At 36.9% G+C, this 19610-nt stretch overlaps 1 protein-coding gene across 6 annotated transcripts in view; it reads left to right on the forward strand.

Moving 5' to 3' along the window:
- The window catches only part of dab2ipb (DAB2 interacting protein b), a 120054-nt gene that overhangs the window by 73012 nt on the left and 27432 nt on the right, over window positions 1-19610 (forward strand). For 5 of the 6 annotated variants that reach the window (XM_089130265.1, XM_089130267.1, XM_089130268.1 and 2 more), the window contains 3 exons: window positions 14345-14498; window positions 15509-15607; window positions 17683-18237. In XM_089130265.1, the coding sequence (XP_088986391.1) occupies window positions 14345-14498; window positions 15509-15607; window positions 17683-18237 (808 nt within the window). Of the gene's footprint in view, window positions 1-2896; window positions 3040-14344; window positions 14499-15508; window positions 15608-17682; window positions 18238-19610 lie in introns of those variants that run through there. The other variant, XM_089130270.1, reaches the window with a different exon arrangement.

Below are 19610 nucleotides of genomic sequence, written 5' to 3' on the forward strand. Positions count from 1 at the left end.
GTGTGTGTGTGTGTGTGTGTGTGTGTGTGTTTGTAACAAGGAAGTAGCTTGTCCATCACAACCTTTGGTTAGCCTTTAACCAGATGCCCAGTAAACACCAAAGGCTCAACTGTTTGCTTGTGATAAGACAAAGGCGTGTGTGTATGTGTTGTGTGTGATATTGCTTTATACAGACAGGATTTGTTCAGGCCATGGCTAATTTGTTTGCTGTTTAGCACATTTAGCCCATTTCTCTTGAGAATGGCATGTTTTCCCTCGGTCTGTCATTGTGTTGAATTTTCCCAGCGTTTATTCTCTGTTTTCCATCCTGGCACCAACTGCATCTTTATTTCTTTTTTCAATATGCATATGGAGTGGCTGGCATCCATCGCCTATGTTTCTCTGCCATGATATAACTGTGAAATTGTCCATTTGGCCCATGTGTTAATGTTAGATGCGAGGGCAGGAGATTTTGTGTAACGTGTTTGCTTGAAAGCTGAATCACATCTTCACTCTTTCACTGTATACAAAATGGACTAAAAATTAAATGATTGGGAGGTTAGTTTTTCCACTACCTATTCAAAATCCTGATGGAACCGTTGGTCTGTTCCAGGCAGAGTTTCCGTTGTCCGGTAATTACCAGACATTGGCCAGGGAAAAAAATTAAATGTCCGACAAAATCAAATCTCTGCGGTCAAATTGTCAAAATTGCATAATAATCCCTCCCCCCTAACACAATATGAAATTGAGAATAAGCCTAAAATGTATAAAACAAAACTGACCTCTTTGGCTATGTTATAAAGGAACAGGCTCTACCATTTGAAAGTTATTAAACATCACATGGTGCATTTCAAATAAAGCACACGCATAAAACGACTGTAATATACAGTAGACCTAAACAACGAACAATTGAGTGAGACGTTTCAAATATGGCCAGGCCCAGGCAGACTAGCCTTAAAAGATTTTTTTAGAGGCCAGACGCGACGGACGATGGTGAATCAGGAACATCTCATTATATACAGTAGATCAGTGGTTCTAATCCGCACACTCAGAGACTGCAGGTTTTGTTTTTTCTCTCATCAAAACTGAAAAGCCTATGTTCATCAGTGGTTACAGCCTATATCGAGCAGGGACACGTCTGTGTGCATTTTTTTTTTTTTTTTTTTGTGATTTTACCAGAATGAATTGATAGTCTCCGCAACGGCGATAGATTGAAACGCAATGAAGTCTGCGGCGACTTCCATGCAACTGATAGCAGCGGACCCATTAATTTCAAAAACAACAGATTTTAGCGCTAGATCTCTTATATAATAGAGAACTAAAATAATGACCTGCTAGAAAAGCAGTGAATGTGTATGAAACCATAGTAAAAAACAACTGGTGTTGATTGATGCCAATCAGACGTTTGTAGTTTTTTTTTTCTTTTTTTTTCCGTCTATTTGAAAGTTAGACTAATAATAACTTGTTGCATTCTATACAGCCTGATTATGTCATTTTTTAAGTTACATAGCCTGTCTCCAGATATCCTCAACTTGACTAATTTCAAGGCGATATTTGACCGGCACCAGACGTCAACTAACTGACGCTTTTGACCATACGTCAACATCCGCCGTTTTAGGGTACCCTTTAACGTCAGTTACATGACGATCCTGGGGCGTCATCCAACTGACGCTTTACCTTAAACCTCAGTTAGATGACGCGGGTAGGTTTAGGTCTGGGGTAGGGTTAGGATTACATAGAGTAATCTAACGACATTAAAGGGTACCCTAAAACGGCGGATGTGACATATGGTCAAAAGTGTCAGTTGCATGACGTCTTGGGATGAGACCGCGCTGGTTCCAGGGGTATTCAATGGGGGTCTGCGGTGGTACTGCAGAGGATCTGCCAACTATTGTTTGATCTCAAAGTAATTGTGAAAAATCCAAGGATACATACATACATACATAAAAAATAAGATACAAAGTTTATTTCAACCATACAAAAAATAAATGTTTTATTTTTCCCATCCATCACACATTAAAATGTATTGAGTAAAATTAAAATGTGCAAATGCCTCAACGTTATTTTAATAGTGCTGCATCATGACGAAATATGTAAATATTTTCTCTGCTCTGTTTTCCACCAAGGGTTCCTTGGCTTAAAAAAGATTGAATACCCCTGGGCTATTGTGTTTGTGCAAACTGTAACACCTGATAGTTATGAAACTAATATATAACTAGTGCCAGTTGATGCTTTGTGTAAGTGTGTGTGAGCTCCTTATAGTGCACGTCTGGATGACCTTTTGACTCCCTCTAACATTGTTTTGTCTTGCGGTGCTTCCCCCCCCCCCCCTCTTGTTCCGCATACTTGAGTGTTGATGTCATGCCCTTTCTTGCGGCACACAAAAATAGATCAGAGAATGGTTTATATCCTGGACCCTGCCCCTTTCCTTTCACTTTCTATCACACATCTATGTCACAATAATTATTAAAAAAAAGAAAGAAAAAAAAAGAAAGTGTGGGTATAACTATCCAAACATGTACACTCATGTAGAAGTACGTTTGTTTATACCTTTATATACATTTTCCTATCATTTACCTAAAGTGTTTTCCAGCGGATTACTGCATGTATTGGTCATTATCAACATGTAATTTGTGTGCATATTTATGGCTCATAAACTATACAGTAGCTAATTAATCAACTACATAATTTGGGATATACCAACTGAATGCTGTTAATGACCGATTTAATCTAGAAAATGTATCTAATTAGAAACTCCGGCCAATGAAAGAGGCATGAAAACATTACACTGGAAAGGTCAAATGTGATTGAGTTTGATGTGGGAAAGGGAGCGCTATCTGTTTAAATGGGGCGTGTGAGTGAGGAGGTGTGTTATCAGTTATCCCAGGGGAAGTTCCCTCCAGTTCCAGCACGCGGAACAGAAGTTAAAGATCCCACAGAATACTCCTCAACAGTCCATGAAGCCATGCATGAATTCAGATCGGAATTAGAGAAATGCGCAGACATAACTGTACTTGGCAATATAACGGATTGATCGAGCGGGGTGTCCTCGCATTCAGTGTGAGTGAATCTATCTATTCTTCATGTTTCAGAAGCTTGTTTTGAACACTCGCTTCAGTTAACATTTAATAGTGATGTCCATTGTGATCACGTTTTATGAAATGAAATATGTGAAATTGTGAATGTTTTTGAAATTAATTTTATCAGAAGGTTTATAGCTCATAACAGATTTTAGTTTTTTGCATATAGTCACCTTTGATCGCCTGGTTTACAGTATATATATATATATATATATAATAGAATAAAATGTGTCTTTATAAATTGCTTTTGTTCGATAATGAAAAATTATTTGAAACCAGCCTGTAATATCTTCTTTTTCAAACTGTAATATCGAATTGCTGCTGTCATTTACTCTAATGCAAATTGTGCGTTCTACATGTGTGGACATGAACATGCTTGTATTACTTGCATGACTTGCAATTTCATTGAGATGCACTATACAGTACAACAAACACTTATATTATATGCATGCATGTCATTCCATCCCCATTCAGTGAGTTTTAAAAGTTATAATTAACAAAGAATGCTTTAAAAATATTAACAATGTCTTTGCTGTTTTTCTCTCTTTTGTGTCTTTCTCTGACCTCAAACAAATGGATTGCAAATATATTAGACAGCAAAGAGTATTAAAGGTTGGGGGAACCAAAAGTGATAGTTGATGGGTATGAATCAATAAAAAACCATGTTGATGAACCACTAATGTGAATATTGCTCTCCGGTGTCCTTTCACTGTCCTTGTTGTTTAGGGTCAGTGTTCAACTGTCTATTGAACGGATTTATTGCTTAACTATGTATGAACTGTCCAATTGCTGAAAGCTATAAATGGAATAGATTTATCAAATGTTCTTTTTTTCATTTTTGTGATGATTTCCAGTGCTTTAGATCATTATGGGTTGTGCTCTTTTTTTCGGGGCTAAAATTGTACCTGTCGGTTAGTTGCCATGGAAACATTCACCTTTTCAATGTTGCTGCCCATTCGCCAAACCCAAGCAACGAAAGAGCCTGTAGTACATTGATCTCTCTCTCTCTCTCTCTCTCTCTCCCTCTCTCTCTCTCTCTCTCTCTCTCTCTCTCTCTCTCTCTCTCTCTCTCTCTCTCTCTCTCTCTCTCTCTCTCTCTCTCTCTCTCTCTCTCTCTCTCTCACTCTTTCACTAAATGGGGAGAGTGATGACAGCAAAGCCTCAGGCTGCATGATTAATCATATACGTCATTAATCAACAGTGATTTTGGCCATATCAGTATGCATTGATTAAAGGCTGTTTTTTAATGTATTCAGTGTAATGAAAGATGCATCAAAGCAGTTACTTCTGGTATATATCTTCTTCTTTTTTTGTCAGTTGACATGGTTGATTGAACTGTGAACATGTTAAGTTTATGTTCAGTTGGGTTTGTTTGGACATTGAGGTTTCAAGGTTTGATAAAAATAAATCTATTACATTTATTTGGGACAAAAATGTGTCTTTATAATTTTAATAGAGTAAACCTCTAAATCTATTATTAATATGTTGTTTTTATTTATTTATTTATTTATTTTATTTTAGCTTTTTTTTTTTTTATTTAATTCCAGAAATGCTATATTGATACTGATGCGAATGTGCTGTATTGTTAGGGGAGGGGCGTGTCCACGAGCTCAGGGGCTCCAGTGTGTCATCGAGCCCCATTTTATCCCCGCCCAAAAAATCCGGAAAATAGCAATGGTAAAAAACTGTTTAACGGTCTAAAGGCCATTGCACACGAGTCCGTAATGTTGGTATGCATTTTTTTTCGTATTTGTGATTTAGTGGCTCTGAATTGTCAAAACATCATTGAAACTCCATTCAAACTGCTTCCCAGCAAACAAATTTAGGTTCTGGGAACGTTTTTTGTACGTTTTTGGTCCCCAGAACGTTCCTAGAACCTTCCCTTAAGGTTAAGGGAATGTTCCCGGAACATTCTCCTTACGTTATAAAAATGGAATGTTTTTTGTACGTTTTTGGTCCCCAGAACGTTCCTAGAACTTTCCCTTAAGGTTAAGGGAACGTTCCCGGAACATTCTCCTTGCGTTATAAAATTGGAACCTAAAAATAACCTACATGGAACATTCCTATAACATTCTTGTTTGGTTCCCAAAAAATAACCTCATGGGACCATTCGGGAATGTACTGTGTTTGCTTAGATTAGATTTTTTTTTATGACGGACGGAAGTTTCGGAGGCAGTGTGCAAGCGTGATTGACATTGCGTGAGGTCATATTTATTTTTTAGCATGCAAAAATTTCAGACGCGAATTTCGGACTCGGTGTGCAAGGGCCTTAACTCCAAAATTCAGTAATTCACAGTTCAGTCTTTGTAATATATTTTAGCAGTACACACCTCTAACATTTACAATGAGTTTAGAATTCATTTTTAGAATTTTTCTTTTAGAATAGCCTTTACAGGGATTTTAGTTACTCATTGTACAGCAACCAATCTGTTACATCAACAACATTTATGCCATCCCTGACCCAGTCAGTAACAGTTGTCAGTCTGTAAGCTGTGTTGTCACTGTTAGCAGTGTCCTCACATAAATTATGTGTCTATCAGACCAGAGAACTGTCTTCATAGGGAGTGTAGAGGTGTTTGTATGGTCCTATTTCAGTTTTCAGCCACCCTGCTAAATGTGTTTGTGTGCTGGTGACCTTAACTTTTCATTTTAATGTGAGCTTCATACACCCAGACTCCATGCATTTGAAAAGAGTTTGTGATGTGCACTCTGAAAAGCTGAATTGTGTATAAGAGCTGTGATGGCCTGTGTGTTTGGGAGCATGTCCCTGCACATCTTCCTGTTTTTCTTTCTCCTCCCGTTTTTTTTTTTTTTTTCATGTCCAGGTTCAAGGTTGCTTTGATTTGTGAACTGTATTTTGTAGTAAGTGGTTCTATCCTTGATATAGGTCACCGTGACAGTACGATGAGTGCAGGGGAAGAATTTATGGATGGATGGAAATGTGCTAAAGTTAATCTTTTCAGGGTTGTAGCAAATGTAATTCACCATCATGCTTGCAATTAGAGATGGATCTTTAGTTGATTTTCTTAATATGTCTTCAATGGATCAACTGGGCTTTATAGTTGGATTAGCTTAGCTTCTGTTTTTAGTGTTTACAAAACTAGCCCTTAAAGGTTTCAACGAATTAATTTCCCCCAAAAAATACCTTGGCGCAACAGTAAAAACTCACCCTACTTATCTAATGTAGATTCAGTGTAGAGAAATACAAAGTTCTGTCATAAAACTCTAGATGACACAAGCTATTAGGTAATTAAACCTGTTCGTATAATCACATTGTTATCAATAATGTGCTTGCGACTGCGTGCTATCAAGGACTAAATGGCAAACATGAACCCATTCATACAAAGATATTTACCAAGATATATTCATAATATATCAGTGCTATATTGGTTATCAGCCAATTATAGAGATTGTTTTAATTCTACAAATGTATACTTATTTCCCCTATTTTTTTTTAAATGGATAACCTCAGGATAATCTTCATAAACACTTTACGTTATAATATTTTGATGCCTAAATGGATTATTTAATTTGTTTTTTTATATATATTAAGACAAATTAATATTAATGTATAATATTGATATTTTATATATTTGCAACATTGTTATATTGGCCAATTATCTGCAATCATCCATAATAAGCACATTATTAGTATTTATTTATTTATTTGTATTTTTTTTATATGATTTTGTAATATCAGGGTGTCACTGCTGGTTAAATATTTTTGTTTAATGCACAAAAAATAGATTTTATATATTTTTGCAAGTGTCTTTTAAAGTGTGGAGAATGTATTTTTGAGTTTGTTTCATTGTGTAGAAACCTACAAGATGTTAAGTAGCTTGGCATCACAGGCAGTCTCTAATTCGACAAATGCGTTCAGCTGAAAGCAGATCTTACATGACTGGTCAGAGTGTGAACTCTTTTCACACACTCGCTGAGATGACAGTTGATTGCCATATTTTTGCCTCATGGGCTATAAATCTTTTGTCAGTTTTAGAGAACAAGACAAGTTGCTCTCTCCTGGTTTTATAAAAAGATATTGATTTTGTGTTTGGTATTGCTGCTAAATGTGACCTCATTGCGTGTTTTCAGCCCGTTCTCATCCTTTAACGTCATATAGAGCGCTATATGACAAAACGGCGCTATACTTCGCACATGGCACCCGTTATCGTTAATATAACACGCGAACCCAAGACGTTATAAATCCTTTAGCGTGAATATGACACGTACACCCTACCCCACACCTAAACTTAGCCCTCACAGCACGTGTTATATTAACGATAACGGGTGCCTTTAGCGTATAGCGCCGTTTTGTCATATAGCGCTCTATATGACGTTAAAGGATGAGAATGCGTTGGTGTTTTTGTTGTTTAGCCATGGCTAGCTATGTTTCTTTCCCTGATTTGGATTCAGATTGTAATCGCATAGTCTGTTCTGTCTGTTGTACCAGACAGAACAGTGCAGGAATATTTTCCAGTGATGCTTCTTGGAGAAAATGTTAAACTTTAGAAAACATGCATTTCATCATTTTTAATTGTCATTTATTAAATAGTTTAAGCCTATTTTGTGTTGAATTCATGCTGCTGCTGCTATAAAAACATTATTTTGTTAAATCATTGTTTTCAGTGTCAAAATGATCTCATCGTTTGGTAATCATATGTCTTCCTCAAAAATAAGTGTGAATAAAACCATCAAAAAACTGAAATCAATAAATTCCTTGACATTCTGATGCCTATTGTTACAAATATAGTTTAAGTCTGTAGCACTGAGAGCATTTAATCTTCATTTCTTCTATCAGTCAAAACATGTAGCCTATTTATAGAGCTTCTCTCTCTTTTTCTCCTTTCTTACTCGAATGTGCTGTCACAGAAATTAAGAGCCATTTGCAATATGTCTTTATATTTATCCATCATGAGTTTTTCATTTTATTTTCAGGCTGAAACATCTTTGGTTTATTTCATTGATTTTTTTTATTTTATTTATTTATTTAATAATTATTTTTTAATTGTTTTGAAGATTTGTTTCAGGACCACAAAAATAAGCAGTCTGAGGGGAAAAGAAGAACAGAAAAGGAGGGATAGAGGGTGAAGTATGACTTATATCTGGTGCAGTGTCTGAAATATTTACAGAGCACTGTGAAGACAGGAAGTGTGTGCGCAGGGGATGAATCCATTTGGGAGAAGGGGATTCTGGGTAAATGTGGGGAATAAAATAGATAAATGAGAAAGAAAACATGGCAAAATGTAATGAAAAGGATTATTTTTTAGGGACAGACAGTTCAGTCGCTTCTCAGCAGACTTGATGTGTGTGCTGCTCTGGTTGAGGTGATAAGTAAGCTATGTTGGAGGTGAGCTGTTAACAGTTCAGTTTTTGCATTAATACCTCCCGACCTCAAACACACACACACACACACACACACACACACGGTCCCTTTCATTGGTAGGAGATGCATAACATGAAAGAACTTGTAACACATGCCATTAAGCATGCACACCACATCACTGAGCGCACTAACATCACACTAACAAGAAAAAATACATTCTCTCTCTTTCACACACACACAGCGAACACAGTTAGTGCGAATATATTATCATTCATACGGTGTCGTTCATTGCCTCCAATGCTGACATTAACATTCATTCTGCTAGACTGATGTGACGGTTAACCTTCTAGAGACACACTCCTTGTGGAGTAGTGGGTGTGTTTCCATGTTTTGGTGTCCTACATCCATCTCTTTATTAGCTTCACTTGCCTTTAAATCAGTTGTGTTTCGACACATAGACACCCAAGGACGAGTAAACACACACACATTCCACACAGGGTACACCTCGGCACGATCCTCTTGTCTGAACATGTCCTTTTCCTCTCTTATAGGCTCACCTCTAACTCCCCGAATGCACTTCTCTCTGAGATCTGATTTGCCCATTAGCAATATGATCCAGAATGTGCTGTCACATCATATTAGTATTATTATATGGTCCATTTCTTGGGTGTCCTTAAAAAGCATTATTTATAAGAACTCGGGATAGCACTAATAATGTGGTTTTATGGAGTTTCATAACGTGTGGCATCCATGTGTGAATCTAACCAATCACATAATTTGCTAAACCTATTTTAGATTTTCTTGCTGATAGGCTAGATGCCATATTTAAATTGGCACAGATAAAAATGATACTGTAAAGGGCACAGTGTGTACTTTCCGTACTAAAAGTGGCACTGAACAGAATTGCAAACAGTGGTTATACTTCAACAGTCCGCTTTAGACATTTTACTATAACTGCCTCTGCATGTCAACTAACTCTCAGAGTACTAGACAGTTAGGTTAGAGTTAGTACAATAAGTTGTCATGTTCTTTGCTAAGTTATTTATTGACAGTAGAATGTCTGTTGTGGAGCATCAAAATAAAGTGTTGGCAGATATTAAGCAGACAGTCTATAATGAAAGTTAGTTAACATATAGTTAACTTTTGGTTATTAGAATGCCTAAAGTGGAGATGTCAACCAGGGGCATAGCCAGGACATTATTTCTGCGGAGGTGGCAGGTTGGGCAAGTCTTTTATTTGGGGTGGCACTTGAAAATTTTTGTTTTTACACTAGATGGCGGGAACATAATTAAAGAAATTAATTTATAAAAATGCAACTAGAATTGCCTGTGCGAGACTGTTACAGTGTCTTTTGTAACTGGTAGTGTTAAATCCTGTAGTAGGACAGTAATCAACAAAAAGCAACATTTGTGTAGCGGTGTCCTGGTTTTACAATATAAAGCAGTAGTGACTATAGGGAGGAGTCACGATTTTCGATTTTTTTTTATTTTATTTTTTTTATTTAACTATAGAAGATCGAATAGGCTGTGCAATTATTGTCTAAAAAATCCCCATGTTTTCAGTGCTGATTCTGTGGTGACGCCGTGTTCATGTGACCAGAGAGTGACGCTGCCAATAATGCAAAAGCTGTCACAAGCAACCAGCAAAAGTAGGCCTAATGATTATGAATGTTTCAAGTATAGCAAGGAGACATTTTAATTGTTTATTAATATATAAGGATCTCCCACACACTATCGTTACTTGCAATTTAAAATGAAGTTTATTCACACACAACGTTTCGGTCACACGACCTTCGTCAGGAGACAGATCATACTTCTGACGAAGGTCGTGTGAAACGTTGTGTGTGAACTTTTTAAATTGCAAGTAACGATAGTGTGCGGGAGTTCCTTATCTGATAAAACGACTAGCTAGTCTGGTCTTATTATCCAACGCACCCGGGCGGGGGGCGATCCTTGACCAGTGGTGGATGTGCAACATCACAACAGTTGTTTTCTTTTGTCAAATCAACTTATATCATTTAAATGGTTCAGAAAACATAAAATTGAGAGTTTCTGTTGATTTAACCAATCTCCGTCGCATTAACTCAATTTTGTTTTTATTTTAAAGAACTTAAAAAAGCAACCAGGTTAGTTTAAGACAAACTAACTTTTTTTTTTTTTTTTACAATATACTTAGAATTTACATAGCCCTTCATATCCAGGGTTTGAATTATTGTTTCATTTTACATAGAAAGCATGCATTATTTACATTTATCTTATCTGAGAAAAAGAAGGATCAGCTTTAGCCAATGGAAAGTGCTGAACTGTTCTGTCTTTGTGGCACTTGATCTCCTCCCAAACTTGCTGACCAAAAAAAAAAAAGAGCTTCTGGGGTATTTTCAGTCCTAATCCCTTTTTCTCTCAGGACACAGTCTTGAAGTCTTTTTTCATTCAGAAAGTAAAAGTTCATTTTTAAGGAACATTCTTTTGATGTTGAAAGTTTCATATCCAGTAACTAAATGATTGACACTTGTTCCGATCAACACACAGTGTTTCTTTCAAAAAGTCTTTCGCCAAGGCTTTTTGACAGCTATTCCCAGTACTTTCTGTCAGTGTCTGTCAATGTTTAGTCAGGATAACTGATGTTGGTTTCTCCCCGTTCTGGAACTCAACCTGTCTTTTGGACTGCTAGTTTGATACTCTTTCTCTTCAATGGCGCTTCAAGCATGGATCAATGCCAAAATCCCCTTTGCTCCAATTACTCTCAGAGTCCTCTGCTTCATTTCACCTCAGCCAATCACACACGTTTTGCTCTCAGAAGCCTCAGTGGTTAAGAGACAAAGCTGGTCTCGGGAGTATAGTCTTACCTCTGAAGATCTTTGTGGAAGAAAGAGTGAAATAAACTAAAAAGGAAATTAAAATAAAGGAGAGGGGGAAGGGAGGTAAAGAAAGGGTTCAGGGTAATATAGAACTGTAAATAATTTATGAGAAACACACAGCGACAAACAGTTGATGACGATTGTTTATGGAGAGATTGTGGATTGCCTCCTATCAGGTTTATTTGTCTCCCTATGTGGGGGAAAGCAATTGACATCTACCATCAGAATCCCCTTTGTGAAGAGATCACACATCGCTCATGTCTGTAGTTAATATGCTGTACAGTACACTGAACTGATTGATTAAAGGGAAAGTGGACTCATACATTAAAATGTTGTCATTCTAATTCTATATTATTTTATCTTTTCTTTGAAACACAAAATGAGATGTTAAACAGATTGTCCGAGCTGCTCTTTGCAGAAGTATAGAAGTATGGAGCGCATGCTAGTTTTTCCTGCATGCAAAAACATAGAAGAGCAAGCTGTGATGACCGATTCACAATCAAAGTCTGGATATTTTTAATATGTAAATACTATATTTAAATAATATAATAATTATGTAATAAAATATATTATACAAATACAGTATAATTAATCAAATAATGTAAATACTATTTATATAGTGTCCTAGAATAAATTAATAATGTAATCTAAAAAAAAAAAACTTCAAGTATTATACAAAAACCATCCAACAGCAACTCCATTTGCAACAAATTTATACTAAATACAACTAGAAAAGCAAATTTGTTTTAGTCTGAATTGTGAAACCTTACTGAACCTACTATACTAAACATTCATCACAGCCAGATTCACAGCAACCCTTTTTAGGGGCTATGCTGCACAGCAACATGGGGGTATGTAAATAATGACTGAATTTTCATTTTTGTGTGAAAAAAATTCCTTGGAGATCAGAAGATTGTTGTGAGCGCTTTTCTCTTCGGCTGACATGAAGGGATGAGTAGTGGAACTGTTCCCAGATCAGATATGCTTTGTAGCAAGCACTAATTAACGTCAGTTCAGACTAACACAGGCTTCATCAGATGAAATCTTCCACTCGAGTTACAGCGGTAAACATGTTGGATTTTCCAATGATATGCTTGCTGTCTCCCATCACTGTTTATTATGGATGCAGAACGTGTTGAATTGATGTGACACGATTGGTATTGGCATTTTAAATGGCTTCATCCTTCACACCTGCATGCAAGCACTCACAACTTTATGATCTGAGATGTTATTTTCTGACTTGTCTTCATGCCTTAACAGGTATTGAAAAGTATGGCAGAGATTTTATAAACTCTGTTTTAGATTATTAAGAGATAATTAGCTGTTTAAATAAGGCACTAATTATCTTGTCAGGGCACTAATCAGTTTCTGTGAGCGTTAACACTAACCGACAGCTCAGTTAATGACACCTGTCGTGATCAAAGCATAGAGCAACCCTTTTCTCAAACAGCACATGCCTGTGTTCATTTATATGCCTTGATGAGTAATTAATGGCTTGGTGCATTATATATGTCTCAATACGTAGAGCATGTTTAAGGACTCAACATTGAATTTTTTTTTTTTTTTTTTTTTTTTTTTTGCTGGCCTAGTCATTCACATTTTTCAAGTAAATAATTATCTAATTTAATTTTTTTTTTTGGGGGGGGGGGGGCAAAATTCTGTTTAAAATATGCTTTATTATTCAACATAAAAATATATTTAATCTTTATATTCATATATAGTTTTTGAAAAAGTTGTGTCCATTGTCAATTGTTTTGTATTTTTATGACACATTTTAATCATTGTGGCTGTTTGAGGTTTTTTTTTTTTTTTTTAAATGTTTGAGCTTATGCAAATTAGTTAAAATTTACTTATCATACATAATGATAAGTAATGTTGATCATAATCAAAATGAGCTTTGATAGTTAAAAAAAAAGCTAGAAACTTTTAAAACCAAAAATTATTTTGCGAAATCCTAAGACTCATTTCCAGTGAAATAGGAGTAAGATGATAGAAAATTGTCTAAATGTTTGCTGCTGTTTTCACACTTTGGAGACTCTAACAAACATTTTTCTTTGACCCCCTTATCTTCTGTGTCCTGGGGCCAGTTGCAAACCTAGTTAAGAACTAATTTATCAGTCAAATTATACCAATCTACATTTTTATGTAACTAACTTTAAAAAGTTATAGGCAGTCTTGAAGAAAAAAATGAGTTGACTAACTTTTAAGACTATTCTAAGCCGTTTATGCTATTCTCCACTGTACAGTATATCTTTGTAAGGGTGCCTACAGACTTGTAAAAATAAAATGCTGTAAAATACTTGATTTTTCAGTTGCTATAAATCCCATTAGATTATCTTTAGCCTGAAAGCCAGCCCAAATCCCACCCACAGCATTTTTTGGTCGGGAAGTTCGGTCTGGACTCAATCCATTGAGGATTATTTATGATCGGTTTAGAAATCTTTGACCAATCAAATTGTCTGGACAGGCTTTATACGATGATGGACAGATGATCTGCAGTTACGTAATCATCACTTTATCAAAGAGCGCTTGGGTTGAACTGGTTTCCCTCAAAGTTGACTGCAGCTGGAGATTTGAGATGTATAGATTTCACTATCACATCTGTTGTAAAAGAAATCGACATCGCATTAGTTTTAAAAGAAGAACAGAGAACTGCAATCAAGGCATTTGTCGATTGAAAAGATGACCTTCCTACGGGATTCGGCAAAGTTTAATTTATCAGCTGGCTCCTATGGTCGCTAAGAAGATGGGACGCAATGCAAACCCTGTGGTTGTTGTGGTTTCTCCTTTGGTCGCACTCATGGAGGACCAAGTATAAGAAGCAACACTCATTATTTTAGTTCTTCTTCCAGCGTGTGTGTATTTACGTCACTTACTATGTTTCTCTGATTGGTTGTAGGTCTATCCAATTGAGTGCAGAGTTTGTTTGTTTTTTTTTTTCCTGGTTCGGTTAAGACACGCCTCATAATCAAAGCCCTATGGAGCAGTATCAGACTTATTTTCTGACTAAAATATGAGTATGACTAGATTAGTCTTGTTTTCAAGATAATTGAAAAGCTTGAGTGAGATACCTGTGTCACTGGTTGGTGTGTGTTTCTATCTCAGGTCTCATCTGATGCCCAGACTGAAGGAGTCGCGCTCTCACGAGTCTTTGCTCAGTCCCAGCAGTGCAGTAGAAGCTCTGGACCTCAGCATGGAGGAGGAAGTCTTCATTAAACCAGTGCACAGCTCCATCCTCGGCCAAGATTACTGCTTCGAGGTATAGACGCCTCTTTTGCTCACTTTACTCGCTCTTTTCACTCACTCTGGTGGGGTGGTGATGGCGCAGTGGAAAAGACACATGCCTTTGGTGTGAGAGACCGGGGTTCGAATCCACTGTGAGACACCAATGTGTTTCTGAGCAAGACACTTAACCCCTAGTTGCTCCAGAGGCATGCAACCTCGGACATATTTAGCAATTGCAAGTCGCTTTGGATAAAAGCGTCAGCTAAATGAAGAAATGTAAATGTGAAGAGTTCAGATGCAAAAGCCTCTAAATGCCATTTGAAATTTTGTTCTAAAATGACCATTTTTATCAAGCTTGTATATTTAAGTTCAGTAATTTCACTTAAATGACAATTAATAGGTAATCTTCATTGTCATTTAAGTGAAATTACTAAACTTAAATATACAAGCTTGATAAAAATGTTCATTTTAGAACAAAATTTCAAATGGCATTTAGAGGCTTTTGCATCTGAACTCTTCATGTACATTACATTATATACACAAACAAATTCACTGATGCGATCCCTTTGACCCTTAGTACGTTCATTTAAATTCAACATTACAGTATATCGTCATTCATAAAACAATGTTTTCTAATCAGGGGTGTGTTTCCCAAAAGCATCGTTAGCCAACTATGGTCCTAAGTTCCTTGATTCCTTGAACTCCATTGGTAAGGAGTCAAGGACATACCCTGCGACCATATATTGGCTTTGGAAAATGCACCCTGGACAAGTTTCCAGCGAAAAAGTAATTGGTTAAAGTAATCTTGGACTAGGTAAAAAAAAATAATATTGATTTACAGTTAATTGTAATTTTAATTAAATGGTCCCAGTATCGATTTTAATATCTGACAGTTAATGTAGTTCACTTTTGCATTTTGTTTCTTTTCAGTAGCATCTTTTCACATGACATTAAAGCATAGCACAGGTTTGCTTTTATTGCAAGCAAGCCGGAAGCCATGAGATTTCTGCAGTAAGCTGACAATTAATCGCCCCTTTTTTCCAGGTGAGCACCTCCACAGGTAGCAAGTGCTTTTCTTGTCGTTCGTCTGCAGAAAGAGACAAATGGATGGAGAACCTGCGACGAGCCATCCACCCTAATAAGGTAAAATTGCCTCACTGCACCACCACTTACGTATCATCATAGGCAAATATCATACCTAATGCAAAAATGCAACTCAATGCAAAGAAAGAAGGAAAATCAAGTTATGTGTCTGTATCTGTAAGAGTGATGAAATTCAGGGCAGTTTATTTCTCTCTTTGATATAAGCACATGGGATTCAGGAGAGAAACTGCAAAACATATGGCTGCTTTGAACATGAAAAAAAAAAAAACATACGACAGCTCATTTCACCAATCAATGATTAAGCAAATTAATGATTAATTAGATTGGGGGAAATTCAAGCACAACCTTCAAGTTATATTTTGCCTTCTTCACAGCTTGCCTGGGGATGTGTTTAATGTCTCCCCATCGTTCAGTCTTACATTTTAATTACTCAGTAGGTTTCTGAGGTGAACACTAGAGCCAGGCGTTAGAGAGCTTTGCTGTGAACAGATGATGCTTTCAGACAGATGTTGATGCTGTAGTAGTGCGGAGATGATCATAGCTTAGGCATTAGCTGCTGCGGCAGAGCCGCATTTCTGTCTGCCTAATTAGTTCATTATCTGTGATGAGGGCACACAATGGAGCACCTCAATACTGAGATGCAAAATCAATTGCCTTAGTGGGTGTTTATTTGTGTGGGAATATCCATGAGCACTCGAGTCCTACACAATACCCTGTGCCCTCAGTACAATCAACTGATGTTATAGAGCACTTCATCAGTCAGGCCTTAAAGGGTTAGTGCACTCAAAAATGGAAATTGTGTCATTATTTACTCAGCTTCATGCTGTTTGGCAATTTTGAAGAATCGTTATTCAGCTTAGGGCTGCAGGATTAATCGGAAAAAATTGAAAACTAATATGACTCAATGCGATTATAAAATCACGAAGGCTGCGATTCAATTAAGTAAATGTATGTTTCACAGTGAAACGCGACACTGTTCTTTTACAAGCGAGTGGCTCGTGTTTTTAGTTTATCAAAGCAGATCGGTTCACAGTTAATGCTGCTCCAAATAAACTCTAAGTTAGGGTGCACATTTGGGAATCAACCATCTTCACAAACTTGTAATGAGAAGTGCTTATGAACTGGCTGTTGTCAACAAAATAAAAGCTTTAAGAGCCCTGTTGTTTTCTGACAAAATAATAGCTTGATTATTTTCTTATGTATTTGATTTATTTCAAAGTATAATATTTCCTATTTTGTTTAATATAAAGTCATATTGATATAATCACAACATTTGTAGTCCAGTAGTGGCCCATAAATGCGTTTAAACAACTAGCCATCTGAAGCTATATGATGAAATTGGAATTGGAGTCATTGGAGTCATTTTGTGTGAACTAAGCCCAACTCATTAATTTTGAGGGTTGTGATTTCTAATTTATATTTCCAACACTAACCCGCTGTAGACTGCGGCCCACCAGATTTATCATTTTGAAATTAGTAACGTAGCAGTAACATTTCACCCCAGATATAAATGCTTCTGCATGACATCACTAATTGTGGGTGGGACACTGTCCAATGGCTAGAGGGTCAGGGACAAGAATGAACGAGGGCTTTAGTCTTGTCAGTTTAGTGATTCACGACGGTCTGTGGCCTCAGAAATAACTGTGACATTTAGTTTTATTCTGATCTCATCCTCCATTGCCTCCTATGGAGGGATATCTATAAGTTAATCTCTATTATATTACAACAAAAGCTTAGCCTCATACAGCACGATGCAGGTCAAATTATGGCCGCCCCTCGTATATTAAACCACATGACTTCACACTGGAAAGACTATTCTATTAAAAAGGCCAGTGAATGACATTAACTGCTGATTGATGTCACACACTATTTACAGCACCATCCTGCTATCTTTATGGGAAGGACATGAAGTGATCTAAAATAAAGGGCCTTTTAATTCCCAGCCAAGGGTGGGTGATCTGAAGCAGAGGGTATTTAATCACTGAGCCGAAAAAGCACGTCATCTCTAAATCACTGACCCTGTTAGATGCCACACTGATGCGGTAATAATCCGCTAAAGCCTTGGCAAGGCAGCCTAACAGTCCACTAACCTCACAATGCCCTTCCGTCTCTAGGACAACAGTCGGCGGGTTGAGAATACACTGCGGCTGTGGATCATCGAAGCAAAAGACCTTCCGGCCAAGAAAAAGTACTTCTGCGAGCTCTGCCTGGACGACAGCCTCTATGCCCGTACAACCTGCAAGCTGAAGACGGATAATGTCTTCTGGGGTGAGCACTTTGAGTTCAACAACCTCCCTACGGTCCAGAACATCACCGTCCATCTATATAGAGACTCTGACAAGAAGAAGAAAAAGGACAAGAATAACTATGTGGGGCTGGTGAGCATTCCAGTGGTGACGGTCACGAGCAGGCAGCTGGTTGAGAAATGGTACCCCGTTAGCCAACCCAATCCAGGTAAAGGGAAAACAGCTGGTCCTATGGTCCGCATCAAGACCCGCTACCAAAGCATGAACATCTTGCCCATGGAGCTCTACAAAGAGTTTGCAGAGTACACCACCAACAACTACATGCTGCTCTGCTCTGTGCTGGAGCCGGTCATCAGCGTCAAGAACAAAGAAGAGATGGCCTGCGCCCTGGTGCACATCCTGCAGAGCACCGGGAAAGCAAAGGTAATGTGAAGGCTCAGACATTTTATCATTTAGCTTAGGGGTTTTCCACCTGTGGTCCAGGGGACTGCTAAAGGGTCTGCGGAAAGTTGCGGGTGACAATTGCTGGGTTCATACCTACAACCTTTTCGTTTCATCTTCAGATGTTTTACCATCACAGACTTAAATAAATGACCTGAAGTCTGTATTTGTCTACTCCATACATACCATTGATAATTCTAATAGATGTAGACTTTAATGTGATGATTGTGGTTAAACATCTAGAGATATTGTTAAACCCAGAGGGTTGTATTTGAATATTGGCCTTTGCAGTAATGTGCATATTCATCTGGAAGAATTTGACACGCAAATACAGAGTTTTCATATAGTTGTGACTAATGAGTTTAATATAAATCTTTATCTTATATATTATTCAGAAGTCTAAGTCTATGAAAGAAATGTCTTATGCTCACCAAGGCTGCATTTATTTGCTCACAAATACAGTGAATTATATTGTTAAACTGTATTACAAATTTAAATAGCTGTTACTTTATTTTAATATATTTTAAACGTTATTTATTCCTGTGACAAAACTGAATTTTCAGCAGCCCTGACTCCATTCTTCAGTGTCACATGATCCTTCAGAAATCATACTAATAGGCTGGTTTGGTGCGCAATTTATTTTTATTGTCATAGAGTTGTGATGTCAATTTTGTTTTGAGCAAATAGTGATTTACTTTTTTAAAATAATAGGATCTATCCATCCATCCATTCATGAATAATTTAATGCATCATGCTGACTATTTTTTCTTAGATAAAGAATCCCAAAACTGACCCCAAACTTTTGAACAGTAGTATGATTCTTTATAAATCTTGACATTATTTTGTCGTTCAGAGTTAGAAACCATTGAATAGATTAGTTCAAAAATATATTTTGTAATTTATTCATTCATATTTAGAATAATCTTGGGATTATGGATAATTTAAACATTCATTTATAAATCATAAAGCATATGTTTATAATTTATCAATTTATATTTCAATTAAATATTTATGTGAGCATGTATTTACTTTTTGTAACTATTACAAATCCATTTCTGCCATTTCCCAGACCCTTGGGTTTTTTTTCCATGTGCATTTAGCTTTTTCACTGATGCTCTTATTGAACTTCAGAGGTCACGGTCAATCAAAAGCAATCCAATTCCAGTTCTTCTGTTATCTCTGCTGTAGTATCCTGCCGTTATTCCTTGCTGTTTGGGTTAACAAAGGGATACTACATTAAAGAGATTGCATGTAGTTTGAATTGGCTACATCTGTGATTCTTTGTATTTATGTGCATAGGATTTCTCATGCTGAGAGGTATTTCGGAGGGATTATCTCCCCTGGTTCTCACTGCC

The sequence above is a fragment of the Pimephales promelas genome, chromosome 4 (assembly GCF_988280905.1).
Source record: "Pimephales promelas chromosome 4, fPimPro1.hap1.1, whole genome shotgun sequence".
Lineage (NCBI taxonomy): Eukaryota > Metazoa > Chordata > Actinopteri > Cypriniformes > Leuciscidae > Pimephales > Pimephales promelas.